Source organism: Mesoplodon bidens (assembly GCF_964165515.1).
Source record: "Mesoplodon bidens genome assembly, chromosome: X".
NCBI classification, from domain to species: domain Eukaryota; kingdom Metazoa; phylum Chordata; class Mammalia; order Artiodactyla; family Ziphiidae; genus Mesoplodon; species Mesoplodon bidens.
Genome location: NC_138163.1, coordinates 33,561,694 through 33,584,181, shown reverse-complemented (window position 1 = coordinate 33,584,181; position 22,488 = coordinate 33,561,694). Strand labels below are relative to the sequence as shown.

Here is a 22,488-nt window from a genome sequence, read left to right as displayed (position 1 = left end):
CTTTCTTGAGAATTGGCTTATCAAGCAAAAAGATTTAGTTGAGTTTTATTTTCTGAAGTTTCTGTTATGAAAACAATAGGTATCTTTTCATTTTCTAAATATAAATTACATGAATAGTTATGAATATGAATTACATAAGCATATATAACATACTTTTAAATCTTCTAAGTATGAAATTATACTCTAATATTGAACATGCTTCTTCAAACTGCATGTCATCCTTGCTCGTCTGAGAGTTGATATGGAATCGCATGTCAGTACTGTGAAGTCAAAGTCAGCACTTATTTGCTTGTTCACTTATCCTTTCCTTCTTTTCCACCAAGTACTCTGCCTGGGGATACAGAGCTGTGTGGAAATCCTATCACCTCATCACCTGTGGACACCCTGCAGCTCCAGAAAATCTGCTGAACAGAAGGTTAGAGACTTGGAACTCCTGCGTGGGCACGAGGACACAAAAGGGACCACTGAGTCCTTGACCAAGGCAGAACTCAACAGAGCCTGGGAGGAAATTGGTGGGAAATGCCTTTGCATCACCTCTATGCTGAAAGCCAGATTTCTCAGCTACTTTCTACTCTCTTCTGTCAATATGCCATGAACAAATGACATCTGTCACCTGCGATGTGGGCCAGGGACAATCACCATATGGCTCGCACACATTATCTAGTACCAGCCTGCCTGGGCCAGGCCTTTTCCAGTCGCTGTACCAGCCTTGCCAAACATTTATAGCACATCGCCATTGTATTCTCTCCCTGCTCTCATCCTCTGCGCTGCAGTAAACTACTGCCTGACCCTGTTCCTGGGTGGTGCTGATGCTGCGCTGTCTCGAAAGCTCCCTGGTCTGTTTTAAAGCTTCCTGCCAATGGCAAAAATGTGGATGATGTGATTGGAAATCTCATGAATGTAACCATTGCGTTGCCAGACTAGCATTTAGCCCTCACTTGCCTGCTTTTTCACTTTGGGTGGGCATTATTATCAGCTTTTTCAAAAATAATACTTATGAGTCCATCCAGTGCCCATAGTGCAGCTATATGGTAAAAGGCCATTTCTTATTAGTTGAAACAATGGAGTGGGAGACTTTGTATTTTTTAAAAATTGATTGTGAGATCCGAAAAGACTGTGACATCATTGTAAAGAAGAAAACAAGAACAATCATGGCTGTATACTCATTTGAACACGAGTAGAAATGAGAAATGGCAGAAATTTGAAAAATTAAAGCATTTGAATGACCACCAGATGGCAGTCTGGGGCCACCTGGAAGCACAAGCCAAAGGCTGCATTCTCTCCCTCGAGGCAGCCTTTGAAAATTTCAGCCCCGAAGAGGCAATTTTGTGTAAATGTATCAGACTAAAGCATCTTATTAAATGATTATAAAATATATTTAAATGTATTTAAAAATGAAGTTCTTAAGAACGATTTTAGGAAACGGAAAGATGTAAATGTAAATTTACTGTAATACAAAATTTTAGCCCCACAAGTCTTCAAAATATAATTAACTCAGGGAAGGCTCATAAATCAAGATAGAGAATTAATGACCGCACAGAGAAAATTTAAGAAACAATAACTGATTTTTTTAAATAGAGATGAGATCATTTAAGCCACCGCAGCTATTAGCCAAATAATTATTTTTCTCCTAATGGCTACAAACCATTGTGCATGAAAATGATACGAGTAATTTTTACTTACTCTAGAGGAAGTCAAACAATTTTTACAAAATTTCTGCCCATTAAGGTGAAATATCTGCTGTTTGATTTTTAATATATCATGGTATAGGGATGGCAAGCAAATTTACAGAGGTACTACCAGAAGCATTTTGAGGTATAAAAAGAGACTTATATTTTTAAAGTTTGAGAATTCTTACTTCAAAATATGCTACTAGAGCCAGCCTCTTTGTCTTGCTCTGCCCCAGACGTAGTGAAAGAATGTTCCAGCGGAGGCCATGTTAAAGAGAGGACTTAAAGAGAGCACGGGGAGGCAGAGAACCTCATCACCTCACTGGAAAAGTTACATGTTAACTGGATTTTGGTAAATTGAATATTCTTTACCTTTTCTTTCTAGAATCACAATTTCAAAGTTGCTTTAATTTCCTTCCTTTTTTCCTTCCTTCCGTTCTTTCCTGTTTTAATTTACCTTCAAGTAGCAGTGACTGCCAGCCTTTAAGTTCTTCGACTTATATAAATACTAGAATAAATACTAGAATGCACGATTTAAATGGAAAGGAATTAACTTTTATTGAATGACTAGATGTGCTGGGTGCTTTATATTGTTATTTCATTTAATCGCTGCTTCTATTCAGTGAATTAGTTATTATCACTGGTAATAATAATGTTAATAAAATCAATCTCGTGATAGATGATTTTTGGAAATTAAAGAACCATTCCATAATTATGTGTTTTGTAGGTTCTGAGTTTTGCATAATAGCATTGCTTAAGTCAGGGGCTATCTTGTAATTAGAGAACAAATTAAATGTGAAATCAAGAAAGGGAGAAATGTCAACTAAAAGGCACAAGCGATTTGGCTGTCTCACTGGTCAGTTAACTAGTCTTTGGAAGTCACTAGGGCTTTTCTCCATACATTGTTTTGTGACAATAAGGTCTTATTTCTGTCTACTGAAGACACTGACAGTCTCAGGGAGCTCTCTTTGTTGTGTTTTGTTTTTAAAGAATTATTGCCAAGTAAGTTTCTGTAGCAAAACAGACGTATGCGAAGTTTGCTTCACATCATTCTTTGCTGAAATAACTGTGATGAAATAATCAGTTAATCCAGAAAAGGGGAACAATAAAATTGCTTCATTGGTGTCAGAGAAGAGGCTAAATAACTATATGCAGGGCTGAAATTTAAGTTTCAACAGGCTCTTTTGTCATCGTATGGACACAGCCTAAAGGGAAAGTTCTACAAGACATAGAAGCAACTGTCTACAGGCAGTTAGCTCAGTGGCCAGACTGTGAAGCTAATGAGGCTGGGGCTCTGAGTTCAAAATCGTACATACTTTTTTTTTTTTTTGGCTGTCCCCCACGGCTTGGGGGACCTTAGTTCCCCCGACCAGGGATTGAACCGGGCCCTGGCAGTGAAAGTGCTGAGTCCTAACCACTGGACCACCAGGGAATTTCCTCAAAACTGTACATACTCATAAGGCGTGCCAGCTCCTTCACTAGTCACACGTAGACCTGTGGGAGGATCAGCGCAAACCTATCCTCATTCCTGGAAAAACTAATCAGCCTACATTCTGCTAGAATCAGTGGCATCTTTTTTTCATACGATGGTCATCATTACATGCCTTGCCTCTGTGAACGTACACCAAATATTTGAATTCAGTTAATTTTGTAACAAGTTTAGCACTTTGTGGACAGTAGTCATACGATTTTGCCAGTCATCCTTGTTACTAAAATTCAAAAGATAAAAGATCTACTCTGTAAAATTCAGATGTTCCCAGTGTAGAGTACAGATTAGAGATTTCATCGATTTCTTCAGCAGAAAAGGACAGGAGGTGGATAAGGCAGAGAACTCCCTCCTTTACCCTGGCTCCCAAGTGGAGCTCTGCTTTATCTCCTAGGCATTCCCAACTTGGCAAATTCCCCAGCAACTGACTCTGGGAAATAATACAATAGTTTTATAATAACATACAACCGCTGGCACACTTTTTTTTTTTTTAAACTTTCAGGGGTATATCAGAAAGGCTTAGCATCATTTGGTGCAAATAGTGAAATTTTGCGATGTGAGCTATGAATGCCCATGACTTTTCTAAGAACTTCTAGGGGTGACTTTGCACCGACCACCCTTGAATCCTCAAGGGAAGGCATCTTCCAATTTTCCCAGAAATTAATTCAGGACTGATAAGTTGAATGGATAGATTTGGGAAAGAAGAGACAGTATCTTAGGACATCAGAAATTGAGATGGCACATAGAGATCAATTTCTCTTATTGTCTTCTGATGCTGATCCGGCTAGAAATCATTTTGCTGTGGGGGGCTGATGTTTGACAAATGGATCCAGTGATGGGATTAAAATCCTTGCCCATTCCGAGCAGACAGAGGCCACGAGCTCCTATTACAGATGCTACTGGAGAGTCATTACGTACAAAGGACTATTACCAACGAGGTCCCACTGCTACCATTTCCTCAGACCGATTACTTGGGAAAATTAGTCCTCAAATGTATACCGCTAAACCTTTACTGACTATCCTAACAAAAGTAGAAGTCCTTATCCTCTGTGTAAGAGGCTCTTTTCCAGAGCTGCGATACATTAACACGCAATTTTATAATTTTCTACCTATTTCACTTCAGTGTGAGCTTTCATAATAATAAAGATACATTTTCAGGAGCATGAACAAATATGCTCAAATGAGGAGAAATCGAAGCCATTATCCTGACTTCAGTTTGAAAGAGTACCTGGCAGAGCGTGGGGTTTTGGGGAAAGTTTTCAGCTGAAAAGCAGCTTATCCTTACAGGTATAATTTGTTGCTGTTACTTCTATAGAGCAGAACAGCCAGAACACAGACTTTTCTCCTGCAGGTCCTCAGCAAGGCGGGTAGTCAGTGCCGCTTTCAATATTCTCATTCGGGAACTCAGAACTAGTTTATTTCCCCTACATGCTTACCTTTTCTAAGTAGGTGTAGCTCCAAATTTTCCCATCAGCCCAAGTTCTTGAAATTATTTTTCCACTCTGGTCATATTCCATTTTTTCATTCCATGTCCCTCGTTGAATAAACGTCACCAATCCTGAAGGTGAATATGTGATATTCACTTCATTATATCTGCTTACGGGAGACCACAGAACAGGTCGTCCAGTCTGGTCATAAAGAATTCGAAGGGTGAATTTCCGATGGTCGTCATAGATCTTTCCTGTGCGAGTCATATGATCAAAATCTATGGAGAGCAGGTTTCTGTTATGGGCCTACAAAAAAGAGATAGGAAATACATTTGAAGCACTGCCTTAGTTCCCCTCATCAAGTGCATTCACAATCGAAAAGCTTTTTCTGTTTCTCCAGCAATGGGGTCTCTCTTGCCTTTGAATCCGCCTGGCTTCTCCTCGATGAGACTTGTCTTTATTCTCCCAGCAGACTGTACAATCTTGGAAGGTTGGGGCTATGTCTTAACTACTGGTATGTGCTAGCTCCTCAACATACGGTTATTGATTGCTTTTTCCCAACTCAAGCCTCAAGAGTGCTGATACAATTTTCAGTGATTATGTAATCTTATTTTATGTGAGTCAGATGCCTACCAAGGAACGGGATTTCCTCCCCCTCTTTTACCAATGAAGTGGCTAAAACACAGAATGGTGAGTTATTTACATAATTAGAAATCAGAAAAAACGAATATAGAGAGCCCCCTCTAATTTATACAGAGATTCCCTTCTTTGGCTTCCTGTTCCTCTGGGCATAGAGCTTTATTACTTCACATCTATCATGGGGGAACACAGAGCAACTCAGATTGTCTCCTGGAGATGGAAGCCCACTCAGCAATGTTTTCATGGAGGCCAGAAGGTAAATGTGGCAGGTGTTGGTAGGTCCCCCCAGTATTTGCGAGGGTGGCACCACTCAGTGAGATTAGAGCATAGAGTTCAATCTGGGTACCAAGTTTAGAAACAATTAGCTCGGCTTGGTTCTGGTCTTAGGCTTCCTTGACTGCATGCCAGCATCCCCTCTGTGTACTTCACGGCCCCAAAGTTGTCCTAGAGAAATCCTGACTCTGAGGAAATTCAGCATGGTCTACACAAGATAACCAAATAACTAAATGGCTTAGTTAAAAAGTTTTTAAATTGGCAAAAAGGCCACTTTTACTGGGTTTTCAAAGCAACTGGACAACTGACACGATCTGTTCTACTCTTCAGCTAGTAATGCCAATGTTTGGCACTCCCACCAGTAACTGCTACAGCAAGCTGATGGCAACACAGAGCTGAAGAAGGCTCTGGAAGACAGGGGTTTTGAAGTAGGTGGGTGGGAGGCCAAGGGGAGGGCTTTAAAAATTTGTTCTATTTATTTTAGTTTAGCTCAGTTTTCATTTCAGTGAGTCGTTTGTTTTGTTTTATTATAACTTTTTATGTGGAACTAGTCTGACTCACAAGAAGTTGCAAAAGTGGGGAATTCCCTGGCGGTCCAGTGGTTAGGACTCCAAGCTCTCATGGCCCAGGGCCCAGGTTCGATCCCTGGTCAGGGAACTAAAATCCCACAAGCCTCACAGTGCGGCCAATAAAATAAAATATGTAAATTGTTGGAGCTATTAAAAAAAAAAGAATGGGCTTCCCTGGTGGTGCAGTGGTTGAGAGTCCGCCTGCCGATGCAGGGAACACGGGTTCGTGCCCCGGTCCGGGAAGATCCCACATGCTGTGGAGTGGCTGGGCCCATGAGCCATGGCCACTGAGCCTGTGCGTCCGGAGCCTGTGCTCCGCAACGGGAGAGGCCACAACAGTGAGAGGCCCGCGTACAGCAAAAAAAAAAAAAAAAAAAAATTGATAAAAAAAAAGAAGTTGCAAATATGATACAGTAGCCGTGTAGTCTTCACCCAACTCTCAAGGAAAAGACTTTTCTTTTGGGTGAAGGGGGTCCAAGCATATCTGGAAGGAACCTTCTAAGTTCTTGGCTGAGACCCCCCCCCCCACTGCCATCCTCACCCTGTAATAAAAACAGGAGAAAAACAAACAAGTTTAATAACATGTATACCTCCTGTACACATGGGAGAGACCCAGGGGAACTGAGTAACTCTCTAAAATGGCCCAAGCCACCACCTTATATACTATCTCCAACTAAAGACAAAAGATGTTGGGAGGAGGGAGCCAGTTATGGGAGGTGACCAGGCAAAGCACAGTAAACAAGGTTGTTATGCAGATTTAAGTCGTTGCTTTCTCCATCAGCCTAAAATAATCTTTATACCAAAGAGGTATGTTTTGGGGTGGCAAATTCTTCTCCCCTTCAAATAAAAAAGGGGAAACTTTGAGAAGTATAAACAACTGTGGTTCTCGGGAGTCAGGAGACTGAATTAGCTGCTTGTCTATGCACCAGCCATCTCTTGTATTCGGGCCTTAGTTTTCTTATCTGTGAAAAGGGAGTGATATTTACCACTCTACACCACACACCTGTGTTAAGAATTAAATGAGATTACATATACAGGTACCTGGTGATGTGTAAAAATAATATTAGTAATTGTTGTTTTTAGATATCATTACTTTTTGCATTTTAGTTAGGCTTCTGAATGGGCCCATGTGTCAGATTCCAAGGACTGTAGCTTGGTGTATTAGATTTCTATCTGTAGGAATTGTCAACACGATCCTGAACAGAATATTAAATATCTGTTTAATGAGGTAGGGGAAAAAACCAACATTAGGATTTGACTACGTTAATAATAGTCGGACTAAATGGATTCACTAGCTATTCAACTAAACTTCATGTTCATTTATAATTTTTGTGGTCAAGGATTCCTTTAAATATCTGAAAGCTATATACTGTGCCCCCAGAAAAATGCACATAAGTACATAAATAAACAGTTTAAACAAAATCTCAAGTGGGATCTGAAACTCAAACATGAAACCTTTAGGGGTCTTGAGTCCAATTTCAAAATCCTGGCTCAGAAAGACGTTTTTAAAATTTTTTTGTTAAAATTATTTTTTGCTATTTAAAAAATTGAGATATAACTGACATATAACATTATATTAGTTTCAGGTTCAATATTTGTATATATTGTGAAATAATTACCACAAAAATCTAGTTAACATCCATCACCATATGTAGTTACAATTTTTTTTCTTGTGATGAAAACTTTTAAGATCTATTCTCTTAGCAACTGTCAAATATACAGAACAGTATTATTAGCTATAGTCACCATGCTGTACATTACATCCCCAGGACTTATTAATCTTTTAACTGGAGCTTTGCACCTTTTCACCCCCTTCATCCATCTCACCCACCCTTCACTACCTGCCTCTGGCAACCACCAATCTGTTCTCTGTATCTATGACCTCTTTTTTTTTTTCTTTGATTCCACATCTAAATGAGATCCAGAGTTTTTATCTTAGTGGCCTGCATGACTGCAAAGCCAGCATTCTCATTTCAGACTCTGGTTTTCCTTTGCTCAGTAATTTTGTGCACTTTGCTTTTTAAAATAACCTCCTTAACTTCTACCCCCATTATAAAAGTGATATTTTTTCATTGGAGAAAAATTGGAAAATATAGAAATATACAAAGAAAATAATCACCTGTAATCCCATCCTTCAATGTGAATCATTGCTAGTACTTTGCAGCATTTCATGCCCACTTTTTTTTTTTGCATAATCTATGCCCATACAGTTAAAGAATACAATTAGAATTGTACTTAAAGTTTTGTGTCCTACTTTTTCAGCTAATATTTTGTCTTGAGCATTCTTCATGTTATTAAATATTCTTAAAATGTGGATTTTAGTGTTACATAATATCTTCTACATGATAAACATTTATTTTTCCTTTCTCCTATTGTTGGAAAGTAGAGTTTTTGTTTTCCATTTTTCTATCTTTCATGTTTTGTTGAACATTTTTGTAAATAAATATTTCCTTAATACAAAACCCTATAAGGGAAATTACGGGGTCAAATGATAACATGTTAAAGACTCCTGATGCAACTCGAGATATTACTTCATGGTGCACAAAGGTTTACACATTTATGCTCTTATTAACTAGCAGTGGAAGAGTTCATCTCATTCCACCCTTACCACCACTGAGTATTGTCATCGTTAGTAAGCTTTTCCCAACATGAGAGTGGGAAAATGGTATGTTACTGTGGTTTAAATTTGCATTTATTTGGTTACTAATGAGGTTGAACCCTTTTAAACGTCTATTTGCCACATGTACGTCTTCTATGAATTGTCTGCTATTTTCAACGTCTTTTGGTTTCAGTTTCTTCATCAGCCAGCTGGGGCTAATGATATTTGCCATTAATTTTGAGCTTCTGCAAGAAAAAAAAAAAAAAAAAAGGACAGGAAATGTTCCATGCCATGAATTCCAGAAGACTAGTGATTAGATACTCCAATTATTTGGGAGGAAGTCTTGTCAGTTGCAGGGGTAGGTTTCATTCAGGGAATAGAGACACAGATTGGGAAACATGACTCTTTAACCATCTGTAGCCAATGTGTGCAGTGCCGTGGTGCATAAATACACAGTAAACTGCTGTTATCACCTAAAAGGTGATAGAGAAGCGCGTATTTCCTGTCTTTTGATACACAGGGCTTGGAAACCTATACGAAACCAGGTGTTCTTTCTTCTACTACCTTTCCTGTGGTTTTATAGCCACATATCTCTAACTGTAATACTGTTCATTTACAATGGCTGTAAAATATCCATGTACTCCCAGAGACGGTTGTAACTGTTACAATTTATGTTATAATGATAGTTAAAGAGCCAAAGTAACAAGTGATTTCCAGTTCAACTAAATTTGTGGTTTTATTTGTCTGATAGATTAAGTTTACTACTCAAGAACACATTTCTTAATAAAGTCATTACAGCTACACAAGCAGGGACCACTGTAAAAAATCCACTACAGGCACTTCCCTGATGGCACAGTGGTTAAGAATCTGCCTGCCAATGAAGGGGACACGGGTTCGAGCCCTGGTCTGGGAAGATCCCACATGCCACGGAGCAACTAAGCCTGTGCACCACAACTACTGAGCCTGCGCTCTAGAGCCTGCGAGCCACAACTACTGAAGCCCGCGGGCCTACAGCCCGTGCCCCGCAAAAAGAGAAGCCACCGCAATGAGAAGCCAACGCACCACAATGAAGAGCAGCCCCTCTTGCTGCAACTAGAGAAAGCCTGTGCACAGCAACGAAGACCCAATGCAGCCAAAAATAAATAAATAAATAAACAAATAAAATTAAAAAAAAAATCCACTACAAAGCGAGCAGAAGAAAACTCTGCCTAATGTTCTTTCCCTGCCTGTCAAGACTTCTGCAACCATGCTTCTGTTTCTGGATAATGCACTCGGATATTCAGATGTTGCTGAAACGCTAGGGTTTTTTTTTTTTGTTGTTGTTGTTGTTGTTGTTTTTGCGGTACGCAGGCCTCTCACCGTCGTGGCTTCTCCCGTTGTGGAGCACAGGCTCCGGATGCGCAGGCCCAGCGCCCATGGCCCACGGGCCCAGCCGGTCCACGGCATGTGGGATCCTCCCGGACCGGGGCACGAACCCGTGTCCCTGCATTGGCAGGCGGACTCTCAACCACTGCGCCACCAGGGAAGCCCTGAAACACTAGTTTTAAAGTCAGGTTTGGAAGATAATGTAAAATTTGGCTAAGAGCTGAAAGGGGATGAAGGAATTGAAGATGCCACAGCCCCCCACCCTGTGAGTCTCCTATGGAACCCACATGTGAGAAGGCTGAGAGAAAGAATGCTAGGCTGACCACCTCTGACTGCTGGGGTCATGAGCAAGGGTGGGAAAGCAACACGTTCATACAAACTCTTGTTTGCCTGAAAGACAATAATAGCCCTTGACCTAAGTGTGGGTCATCAATCCTTATTTTGGCTCTTCCTCCAAACAATCTATACCAATCTTTGCCCTGGAAAAGAGAGGGGCAAAGAAAAGGTTGACATTTGAGAATAGCCCCAAGTTAAAAAGAGTCTCTTTGGACATTGAGCAAGACACTTGAGTTTGGCAACTGATGAGTTGTATGTTGGGGTAAGAAAGTTGGACTTGGTAATTTTTTTAATAGGGAAAGTATTTATGCTTTAATTTATTCTTTGGTTTTCTTTAGGCTTTTTTTTTAAGCTTTGCTGAAGAGAAGTAAAGAGAAGGGCTTGCTTTTTTGTTCACACTTCGACCAGAAAGGAAAGAGGAAAGAGCATGCACTGGGGAGCCATGGGTTGTGTTGCCAGCAGAAATCAAAGTGCCTGCGAAGGGTGGGTACAGGCAGAAGCTCCAAAGAAAAGTGTCCTCTGCCTCCCCTCACATCCTTTCCTTGCTCTTTCCTAGGAGTTTGAGTTTTAATTGCTTAAGAGAAAGTCCTTTCAACCCCTTGCAATTTGAGATTCATTCAATTAGTAGGATAAAGATATATTAGGTTGATAATATATAAAGACATATTAGGTTGATATATAGATATATAAGATATATAAATATAAAGATATATAAATATCCATAGGCAGCTGCTGATATTTGAGTGTTTTGGGCCTACCAAAAGGGCAGTTTCCTATGGTTCAACCCAATACACACACACACACACACACACACACACACACAATGTGCTAAACTCTAAGCTCCAATCACGGCAGTTGATTTTCTTCAGAATAAAGGAGGAGAAGGCTGAATTTTCAAGGATGCTGTCTAGCATTTCAACTCACAAGGCAACTGAGGTACCTGTTTGATTTTTGCTGAAGAAGTTGAAAGGTGAATAAGTGAGATGGGCCAAATAACCACGTTACAGTTTGGGAGATGCACTGCACTTAATTTCCATGAAGCTGTGAGAATGGACAGAATCACAGCTGCTTTTACATTGGTGCCCGCTACTCTATGCTCACTGGTTTCAAGGTAATTAGTTCGTGATTTTTAGAAATCGAGCAATACAATTCTACAGATTTTATGTTTTATTGATATTGCTACGCTGACAATCAAAACCGACTTAGGCTTGCTTCTGTTTCACAGAGTTGCCTACAAATGAACAGGGCATGTATGCAGTGTTAACATCAGCCTCCACTGCTCCACCGGGAATTTCTTTATACCTGTTTTTCTTTTTTCCTCCCAAGGCACTCTCTTTACCTTGCCAGCCCACAGAATCTTAGTGCCAGAAGGAATCTTACGACATGGGCTATTGACCTGGACTGCCTGGGTTCAAATCCTGTGTCATCATTTACTAGCTGTGTGCCCTCTGTATGCCTTGGTTTCTTTATCTGTAAAGTGAGAATGTTAATAAGAAAACACACCTGAGGGCTTCCCTGGTGGCAAAGTGGTTGAGAGTCCGCCTGCCGATGCAGGGGACACGGGTTCGTGCCCCGGTCCGGGAAGATCCCACATGCCGCGGAGCGGCTGGGCCCGTGGGCCATGGCCGCTGAGCCTGCGTGTCCGGAGCCTGTGCTCCGCAATGGGAGAGGCCACAACAGTGAGAGGCCCGCGTACCGCAAAACAAACAAACAAAAAAACACACCTGATAAGGTGTTATGAGTAATAAATGAGTTAATATATGGCCATACACAGATAAGATTTCAATGAATGTTAGTTGCCATGATTATGATTAATGGTAATAATACTACTAGTCATAATCATAGAGATTGTATAGCTCATATCCCTCATTTTATAGATGGGAAAAGTGGTGTAAAGTTATGGGCATACCAGTTCTTCTTCAAAACCTTACGCATTCCTCTCACTTGATTTCTGCCATACCATTTAACTTGGACACTTTGTGCACTAAAATAATTTGCTCTTGTTTAATTACTTTCCCGTTGGCAAATTCATCTGGGTAACCGTACAACAGGCATTTAAAAATTTTAATACCAAATCATTAATGCTTATATACAAGTGAAATAGTGTGTGAAATAATACTTTCTGTCTAGCTATCTTTGTGGAGTTGACCCAAGATTAACAAATATAGTAATTTGTTAAATTTACAAATCACAGTAAATTTCTGTGATTTGAAGGCCGCAAGAATCCCCTGACCCCAAAAACCAACACTGCCCAGTGGCCTTGATTCCTTAAATCTCCTGTCTCCAGGTGACTCCTTAGGGGTAAATGCACTGTTACCTGGGACTGACAGCCACAGATATATTTTAAAAGTAGATGAATCTATCTGCAAGCAGGCTCCTTATCTAAATTTTCACAAAATGAAACCCTCCAGCAAACCTAGGGAGAAGGAAGTTAAAAGTGTGAAGCAAACACATTTTCTGAGAAAGGAAGGAGACGCTGGAACCCTCTTGGCTGTCTCCCACATTCCCCATCATTTGTCAGCCTGGGACCTTGTGTTTCACCTGGGCTTGTTCCCCCTTTCAGAGCTCAGCTCGCGTATGAACAGTCACATGTTGCATTTCAAAACAAATCTACCCTGTTCTCAGTTATCTTTGAATGGAGAGAAAAACAACCAATCGTGAGGGTTTTTAGATTAGTCTTGGCTTCAGTTTGCTTGTAAACACATAATCATCTTACTTGATTTGATGACTTTGGTTTGAAGTGCTAAGCTTCTTGGGGTTTTGTTTTTTCTTTAAATAAAGGAGGCTGCAGTTCTGGAGTTTTGCTCTAACCTCACATCTCAGTCTGCGAAATCTTGTAAAGAGCTCTGAGGTCCAATGCTGGGATAAGTCTCACTTAATAGCATTATTATCCACGGACACAGCAAGGTGCGATCTGGATGTAGTTCCTAAACCAGTGTGCTTTTGGTGCATGTCTAATTTCTCTATTGTCCAGGGAAATGTATTTATGGAGACAGACTGATGCAGCAGATGAGAAGGTACATAGACTGGATGGGAAAGTACTTTGCAAGGAAGATGATTCAAATACAACTCAGGTTGGGGGGAAACGGCTTTTTAAAATAAATGAAATTTCAGGACGTTAATGTGATTTATTTCACTTAATGGAGCTGGTGAAGGATGGCCCAGAGGTAACAAATCCCTTGCCTGCTCAGGCTAAGCAGGATATCATGTTTCCCAGCAGTTTGTTTCCTCACCTTGAAGAGGACCCCGAGTGTGTATGAAAAAAGAAAATCACCGATGGTTGGAGAAAAGCACCTCTTGTTGCTTTATCTTCAAGAGAGGTCTATCATTTTCTGATTTTTTTTTCTTTCCACCTAGAAGGTCTGGGGTGGATGTGATAGGTAGCTTTGGGGAACATTTGGTGTCCATCATCTTACCAAGGGAGCCTTTAAACGAACCTGTCATTCTGTGCCCGAAAAATTAGTGTTTTATGACCTGCTGCCCAAGCACATTTGCAAATTACAAGCACACCTCTGTGTGGTTTTTCAGAGAGGAGCCCTATTTCCCCCAGGACAGCAGGGGTTTCTATGCTGTGTGATTATCTGAACCTGTAATTCTGTCTGGAGAGCTCTGGAACAGCAGCTCCTCCAGGAGAAATAGAAGATTCGGTGCAAGGTCTCCAGGTACTTGAGGGCACCAGAGAGCCTTAATCTTTACATGGATGTTTACAAATGGGTCACGACCGCATATTTGGCCCAGAGAGAGAGAAAGTTACATCTCACGTGTCATCAGCTTGCCTCTTGAAAGCTACCATAAGTGAAGGGGGCACCATCTATGAAATAATAAAGTCAGTAAGGAAAAAGAATTTGCCTGGTTAAAACCGGATCCACACCTGCCTTTGGGGAGCGTATTCATTCCATTAAATTGGATATGTCTAATCTGGGGAAACTGAGGCAGTAATATAAGCCAAAGTGCCTAAGGATGGGGACAGCACGTAAGGATTACCCAGTTAAACAGCCTTCCTCTTGCCGCCTCCGCACTTTGCCTGCCCGGAGGCCGGTTGTCCCGCACCACCCACGCTTGCCAGTACATTAGAGTCGATTATTTGTCTCTTTTTGTCAGCACTGAAATGAGGAGTCAGGCCCTGCCAAGGTGGCTCCACTGAGCGGGGCAATGATTTATAGATTAATTATTTTAAGGAACAAGGCAGCACAGCATGATGTAGTGGAAAGAGTGCTGCGCTAGGCGAAGACCTGCATTTTAGTGCTGGCTCGGATCCTTAATAGGTGTTTGACTTTGGGCAAATCACTTAACCTCTCTGGGCCTTAGTCTCCTTATCGGGAAATTGGGAATAACAATAATTGATGGTTGTTGGATTTCCCTGGTGGCACAGTGGTTAAGAATCTGCCTGCCAAGGCAGGGAACACGGGTTCGAGCCCTGGTCCGGGAAGATCCCACATGCCACGGAGCAACTAAGCCCGTGAGGCACAACTGCTGAGTCTGTGCTCTAGAGCCCGTGAGCCACAACTACTGAGCCTGCGTGCCACAACTACTGAAGCCCATGCTCTGCCACAAGAGAAGCCACCGCAATGAGAAGCCCACGCACCGCAACGAAGAGTAGCCCCCACTCGCTGCAACTAGAGAAAGCCTGCACGCAGCAACGGAGACCCAATGCAGCCAAAAATAAATATAAATAAATAAATAAATTTATAAAAAAAATTGATGGCTGTGGTGATCAAATAAAATCCTGACTATGAAAGCATTTCATTGATTGTAAGGCACTAAACATATGTAAAGGATTATTATTGTTGCTAGATTTCTAGGAACATGTACAGTAACACCACCTAGCCATTCTTCAGTCCCAGAACCTCAGGAAGAACCCTAGAAGTCATAGAGGAGAGGGCCCTGAATTTGTTGCCCTTATAAGCCGTTTCACAAATCTGCTCAACTCTAGCACGGGATGAGAAACGGGTCAATTATAAATGGTACTAACTAAATAACACTTCACTCTACTCAACACGAAAGAGCCCCCATATGTTTTATGACCACTAGCTTCTCAGTATTAAGAACAATTTGGGATATGAAGTGCAAATTACAATTTACAGTCTCTCTCCATTATCCGTGCATATGGAAGGGAGAAAACAGGGTGGGTGATCGTAGAAAGTAGAAAATACTAAAGTCAAGTCACACGGTATGGAATGAGTTCTCCTAAAGAATATAAAATCCTAAAGTCACATAGTGTATGATATGATTCATAATCTTTTATTCAGACTATAAGCTGGGGAGGCACTAAGAGATCATTTATTTGATATAATTGTTCTGGGGTGAGTCCCTGAGGTTGATGAGCCATATGTAGTTAATTCTGACTTTTCTCTAGTATGACATTTCATTTCACAGGTGAAGAAAATAAAGGCGTTCCTTAAGCCAGTTGTAAGACTTCCCCATCGAGGGTTCTACCCAGGAGATCTCATTTCTAGAAGAACTCTGATAGAAACCCTCACTGCTGTCACACAGACAGGTTTGACTATTTGGATTGGTTTCACCTCCCAATTCAGCGGCATACCTAGTAAATATTCTGGCCAATGGAACCAAAACATACAAATTGACTTGTGCATGTAGACAACCTTAGTAGCTGTTACAAACAACAAGCATGGAAGTCTGTGTCTTTGTGTTACCAACAGAACTGACTGGAAAGTGAGCGCTAGTGTACATCATTTTGTCCGTATCAAGCCATGGGACTGACTTGACGGCTTGTCACTGGAATTGGGTGGTTGTTTGGCATTGCATTGCCACAGCCTAGAGGTTACCACATTTTTACTGTGAGTGAAATTTTACTGTGAGTGAAGAAAATGCAAGTGTTCCAGGTATCCCAGGCATGACACAGGTGCTCAAAGCAGGCCTCAATAGTGAGTGATCATCTCCCTCAGGCTGGCAGTTGCTCTCGGGCTGATATTGAATGTTACTATACTTGGAAAGTTGGTCACGTCATCCTAACATTGGTTCACGTTCAAGAAGGGACAGGTAGACAGAGCGCTGTGGTGTCTGTAGGCTTCGTGTGCTGCAGAAAGGCAATTGTGATTGAGAGATCCCTGGTTAACTGTGGTGAACGGTGCTTGGTAAGAACTTGAAAACCCCCAAATCTTTCATTTCCCCGGGGCAGCTGTCTCTGAGCACCATTAGCCCAATCTGAGTACTAGTCCTTGACCCCTTTGGCCCTTAATATGTATATTCATGTCAATGACATCATTCACTGTTTTCGCCCTTTATCTTGCTTTTGTCCAGATGTTGCCTGATGTCTCACATCCTTCTGTGTGTGCCTGCCTGGCCTTTCCAAATGAAGTGTCAACTACCCCAAAGCAGGGGTCTGGGACAGCTCAGTGGACCTGCTGACCATCTCTAGGCCTTGTGAGGGATTCTGGAGGGCCTCCCGCCTAAACACGTTTCTCGATCCAGATGTTCTTGGGGCCTGAAATTGCTACTGTCAGAGCACTTTAGCTGGCTAATGACAAAGAAAGCTCCTATTAGGAGGGGGAAGGGGAAGCTGGGACAAAGGGAGAGAGTGGCATGGACATATATACACCACCCAACGTAAAACAGACGGCTAGTGGGAAGCAGCCGCATAGCACACGGAGATCAACTCGGTGCTTTGTGACCGCCTGGGGGGGTGGGATAGGGAGGGTGGGAGGGAGGGAGACACAAGAGGAAGGAGATATGGGGATATATGTATAAGTATCGCTGATTCACTTTGTTATAAAGCGGAAACTAACACACCATTGTAAAGCAATTATACTCCAATAAAGATGTTAAAATAAATAAATACATAAATAAGAAAGAAAGCTCCTATTAGAATGTTCATTTCAGGATACTGAACCATTATCAGCCATTAGCACCCTCTCCTGAATTAGTATATCATAGAGCCTTACCCTCAGCCTTCTTTCAAAAGCTGAAACGTTGCCTTTGTTCTGTTCCTTCCGCTGCCGCCACTCGATGAGGTTGGCGTTGTGCTCTCCGGGCAGTGAGATGTTGCATTTGCCCAGGGTGGGGTTGACCGCCCCGGACAGGATGTGGGGCTCTGAGCTGAGGTTGATCTCCATCCCGCTGGCAAAAGTGACACGTAGGGAGCCGTCTGGACTCACCCGATAGGTACTCTGGGTATTTTCTGCAGACAGAGGAGCACAGGAGGAAGACGGGGAAGAAAGGGAAGCACAGAAGCAGAGGAGAGACAAGTTTAGCTTTAGGAGGTTAAGTTTAGGAAAGGATGAGCAGGTGGGGTGCCGTGGACCTAACTGCCCTCTGGGCTAGACAACCACTCTGACAGGCCGACACGCTCTTTGTCCATTTGGGTCTCGTTATGTTCACAGCTGGGCTGTCTTGTTTCTTGGATAAAAGACTCCTGTGCAATACTGCAGGCTGTTTTTGTTTTGAAAAACTTTCTCATTTTTAAAGAATTCCCTCACAAACTCCCTTTCTGACTCGGTGGATTGGCCTCCTCCATTGGATATGCTGGGAGCTAGAATGAGCAGAGTATGAAGTTTTAACTCAGCATCATCACTGCCTCGGGACACCAGCACAGTTGCTGGACTCCACAAAATGATACGCTGACAAAGGTCGCCACCGATCCTTTTAGAGTGGCTCAGCCTAACACTAGAAAGAGTCCTTAATGACTGGGCAGAGAGAAAACAATTCCTCTGTGTCCACTTCCCTCGGCTTCCAAGACATTCTTTCCAAATCCACCTCCCTTCCTCCCTTCCTTCCTGTTTACTCCTCTCCTTCTCCCCCCTCTCTCCTTCCTTCCCTCCTTTCTTCCTTTCCTCTCTCCCTTCCTTCTTTTTCCTTCCGTTCCTTTACTTTCCTCTCTTTGAACAGAATGAGCTTTTAATTCTCTCATTTCCCTTATATTCCTGCTTGGTGTGTATCCTCATTCATCCTTTTTATTCACCCATGTCAGCATTGCTCTAGAATCCTAATCTCAGATGGGACACAGACTTCATTTCTTTAATATGACCCAATCAGAGCTTAAAGAGCTTTACAAACAGTGTTGGGAAATGACTCGATGGAAGAGTAGATTTGGCAGGGATTTAACCTCATAACTCCCACAGGGATGTGGTCCAATGTTGCTATAGGAACTTTGTGAAAGGTGTGACTTTGTCTGGGTTTCAGCCTCCATAGCTGGAATATCGGGAGAAGAAGTCATCTTCTCAGCCAAAAGTGAATTCCACTCATTGACGGTGTGCAGAGGTTTGATGGTAGAAGTAAGAGAGATGCTGTTAGAGTCAGGCGAAGTTGGAAATATTCTTACCTTGTTTTAAAATATATATGGTACTAGTTGCTGTCAAATTGGTTGACATGAGGACGTTTTCGCGGTTGGAAGTATCTAGCTCCACTTTTGTCAGCTTCTCCAGGTCACTGTGGAAGCTGCTGACCTCTCCAGTGGGAAACGTTGCATTGGTCAGATGCCCCTCGGGGTCATACCTGAGGAATGTAACCAATCCCAATGTTGAAGTCTCTTGGCAGTGATAACAGGCTTTTGCAAAATAAAAATCACTTGGCAGCTAATACAGTTTAACTTTGAGTGATAACAGGTATTATTAACCTTGTTCAATAAGAAGAAAAAGGTCAGAGAGATGATTAATCAAACGAAGGTATTTTTTGCTGCTTCTGAATTCTTGATGACTTCCTTGAGCTGTGCTGTTTTACAGAAAAAATATAGCTGGTAATGAATCACTAGGGTGGAAAACTGATTTATGAATCATGTCCTGCTGTGTGCAATGTTGCAGGGAGCCCTCCGTTTGCAATTTGGGTCGATCCCATCAGATGTGATGGGTCACAAGGACCAGCAGAGGGTGCTGTTGACAAAGAAAAAGGAGGCATGACCATCCGCCGCCCCGCCCCGCCCCGCCCCGCCCCCACCAGCCTGAGAAGGCCAATAAACTGATTTTGCACTGTGATAGGAAAATTATGTTTGCTGCTCTTTAAGCTGCCAAATTTGAAATGAATTAATCATTCTTCCAACAAAATGACCAAGCACAGAAGACAATGGAAACATGTTCATTAAAACATTCTGGAGCCCTCTGATCTCAGTGTCACTTAATTTTTTAATCTTTTTATAATATAGTACATAATGTGTTGTAATTTGCCTATATGAGTAAGACACCAAAAAAAATAATTACCCGGGATAATAGGCAATAACCTATATCTAGAAATATAGTCTTGTGAGTTGACTTTTTAAAAAAAAAATCAGAATTACTGGCAATCTCACTGTCCTCCAAATGGAAACTGCTTCCCTGAAGGCTTTTGATGTGGAGCTGTTCTTTTATTGCCAACAGAACCATGAAAAATAAACACTTCATTAAAAGTAAGGACATGCACTTGGAAACCCATTACTGTTTTCAAGTTGCAAATTACAAAATAGTTAAGTACTTTTATTTGCTTTTAAAATGTTAAACAATTATATTCTTTTTACCCAAAGTGAGCAGGATACAGCCTGAACACAGTGGTGGAGTCTGGCTCTACTGCCTTCTCCCTCCAAAATTATGCAAAATGGCCTAGTGATTCAGTGTTAATCCACTACGCTTTAAAGAACTCAGCCTGGATAGCTGCTGAAATTTTAAAACTTAGACCAGCCTTTGGTAGGCTTGGGAAAAGGGGCTAGACATTATTTTATAGGACAAAACTGAACTTGAGGCTATACACAATGCCATCTCAAGTTCAGTTCTGTGTGTACATGAGTGTGTGCACGTGCACACACATGCTATCAGTTAAAACAGTCAGGCATGCAAATAAAAATAATCAAATAGGTCATTTGACATCATAGATATGGCAAGCCCTAGTTGTTTAATTGGATGCACCCTTTGCTTAAATGGATTTCAGTCAAAACGGTTATTGGCATGTTGCAGCTATGCTGCTAAGGCCTCATTATCGAGGAAAGGCTGAAGGGTGCTGTTTGCGCCTGGGGTTAATGGCAAAATCCTCCCCCCTGCTCAGCCCGTTTGCCCATGGCCTGCTCGGGGCTCTGTGGCTGCAAGAAGAAGACCCCTGATGAGAAAGGGGCATGGAAGGGCCTGAACACCTAACACAGCCCCGACTTTGTCTGCCTGGTCTTCCTTCCAGGAGAGGAAAACAATATCCAGTTTTGATTCTTGCAAGGTACCAACCTGCTTTTCCCCGTAGGGAGGGGTTTCCAGGCAGCAGACAGAAAGAAGCTGCTGCAGGCCCCCCTCGCTAGGGAGACTGTGGTCCCACAGCCTGGATTACTCAGGCAGTTCCTCTCTGTTTCACATCCGTCACCAGCAACTCAGCCTCATTGGTTTCCCTTTCCTGATTTCTAAAGGGTTTCCTCAGCACTTGGCAAGGTCACTCTTCATTATTCCTCCAGGAGATCTGACCTAAGATGCTACGCATGCAGGTTTCCAACAGGCTTTCCAGCTCAGGGCAGTTTCTTTCTTTCCCAGTCACATAGCCCCTTGTTTTAAAGCAAGATTTCATTGAAAGGTGACGGCAGTGGTCGTGCCCACTTCTCAGGGCAAGATGACAAGATCAGATGTTAACTGAGCCATCCATGAGCAGAGGTCAAAAATCTGAATGAACCTCAGCAGTGGCCTGTGGTGTAATTCCCTGGATAGATGTAGCTGGGAGGCTGCTGCCTGGCTCCTTGTCTGCTGAGAGAGGCTATGGGGTGGGGATAAGATAGAATTTCCCATAGTCCTGCCCAGGCGCTAGAGAGCTAGAAGGCTGTATTGTCTGATTTCCTTTCTGTGGCTGGATAAGCCTCCTTATTTGAAAGTGTACATTTGACTTTATCATAAACAAAGCACTCTACCTTGAGGGCGTTATGCTAAGTGAAATAAATCGGACAGAGTACAACAAATACTGTATGATCTCACTTATATGTGGAATCTGAAAAAAAAAACAAAACCAAAAACCCGAACATACAAAACTCGTAGAAAGAGAGATCAGATTTGTGGTTACAAGAGGCGGGGGGTGGGCGGAGGAATGGGACAGAGGTGGTCAGAAGGTTGAAACTTCCAGTCATAAGATACATAAGTACTGGGGATGCAATGTACAACACGACAATAGTTAACTGCTGTGTGGTATGTATGAAAGTTCCTAAGAAAGTCAATCCTAAAAGTCCTCATCAGAAGGAAAAAATTATTTTTCTTCTTTTTTTTTTGTATCTATATGAGATGACAGACATTCACTAAACTTACTGTCGTCATCATTTTGCAATATATATAAATCAAGTCATTATGCTGCATGCCTTAAACTTATATAGTGCTGTATGTCAATTATATCTCAGTAAAACTGAAGGGAAAAAAACCCAAAAGACAAAGCACTCTACCCCCCAGTACACTCACCCACCCCAATTCTGCTAGTCACAGTCAAAGCAATGGCATTTGGTGGTGTCTGCAGTGTGGTGCCTCTCCTGGGCTCAGTCAAAACCTACAGGCCCAAGTCTCTTCTGTGGGGTCATGTTCAAAGGAAGAGCAACAGGCAGATCCCACAACTTTGGAAAGATTGCTCCAAACTGGATAAGAAATAAAGGAAGCCTTTGATTTCTTATGGCTTGCTTGAGGATTTTTTGGGTTTTTTTTTTTTTTTTTTGCGGAACGCGGGCCTCTCACTGCTGTGGCCTCTCCCGTTGCGGAGCACAGGCTCCGGACGCGCAGGCTCAGCGGCCATGGCTCACGGGCCCAGCCGCTCCGCGGCATGTGGGATCCTCCCGGACCGGGGCACGAACCCGTTTTCCCTGAATCGGCAGGCGGACTCTCAACCACTGCGCCACCAGGGAAGCCCGAGGTTTTTTTGTTGTTGTTGTTGTTGTTGTTGTTTCCCCTCCATCACAGGGGACTGCATGTTTCCAGACTGAATGTCAAAGAAACAAGTTTAATCAAAATCTCTTACGCTGTTCTGTGGGTTTCCCTCTGGTGCCTGCATCCTTTGGTGCAGTGAACACAAGCCAATATGCTGCAACTGATCCCCTCAGGCCGAAACAGGGCTGTAACTTCCACCTCCCTGCCCCCACTCCCCCTCCCTACCCTGGGCTGCAAACTCTGGTTGGTGAATTGTGTGATCAGGAATTAACTGTTGCCTTCATGGTCATCAGGAGTGAGCTTGGTAAGAGGAGATTTGCCATCACCTTGACCCT

At 42.3% G+C, this 22,488-nt stretch overlaps 1 protein-coding gene across 3 annotated transcripts in view; it reads right to left on the bottom strand.

Moving 5' to 3' along the window:
* The window catches only part of TENM1 (teneurin transmembrane protein 1), a gene marked incomplete at both ends in the record, with an annotated part of 588,520 nt that overhangs the window by 11,153 nt on the left and 554,879 nt on the right, over nt 1-22,488 (bottom strand). For all 3 annotated transcript variants that reach the window (XM_081221281.1, XM_081221282.1, XM_081221283.1), the window contains 3 exons: nt 4,593-4,889; nt 17,267-17,502; nt 18,643-18,815. In XM_081221281.1, coding sequence (XP_081077407.1) covers nt 4,593-4,889; nt 17,267-17,502; nt 18,643-18,815 — 706 coding nt within the window. The remainder of the gene's footprint in view (nt 1-4,592; nt 4,890-17,266; nt 17,503-18,642; nt 18,816-22,488) is intronic.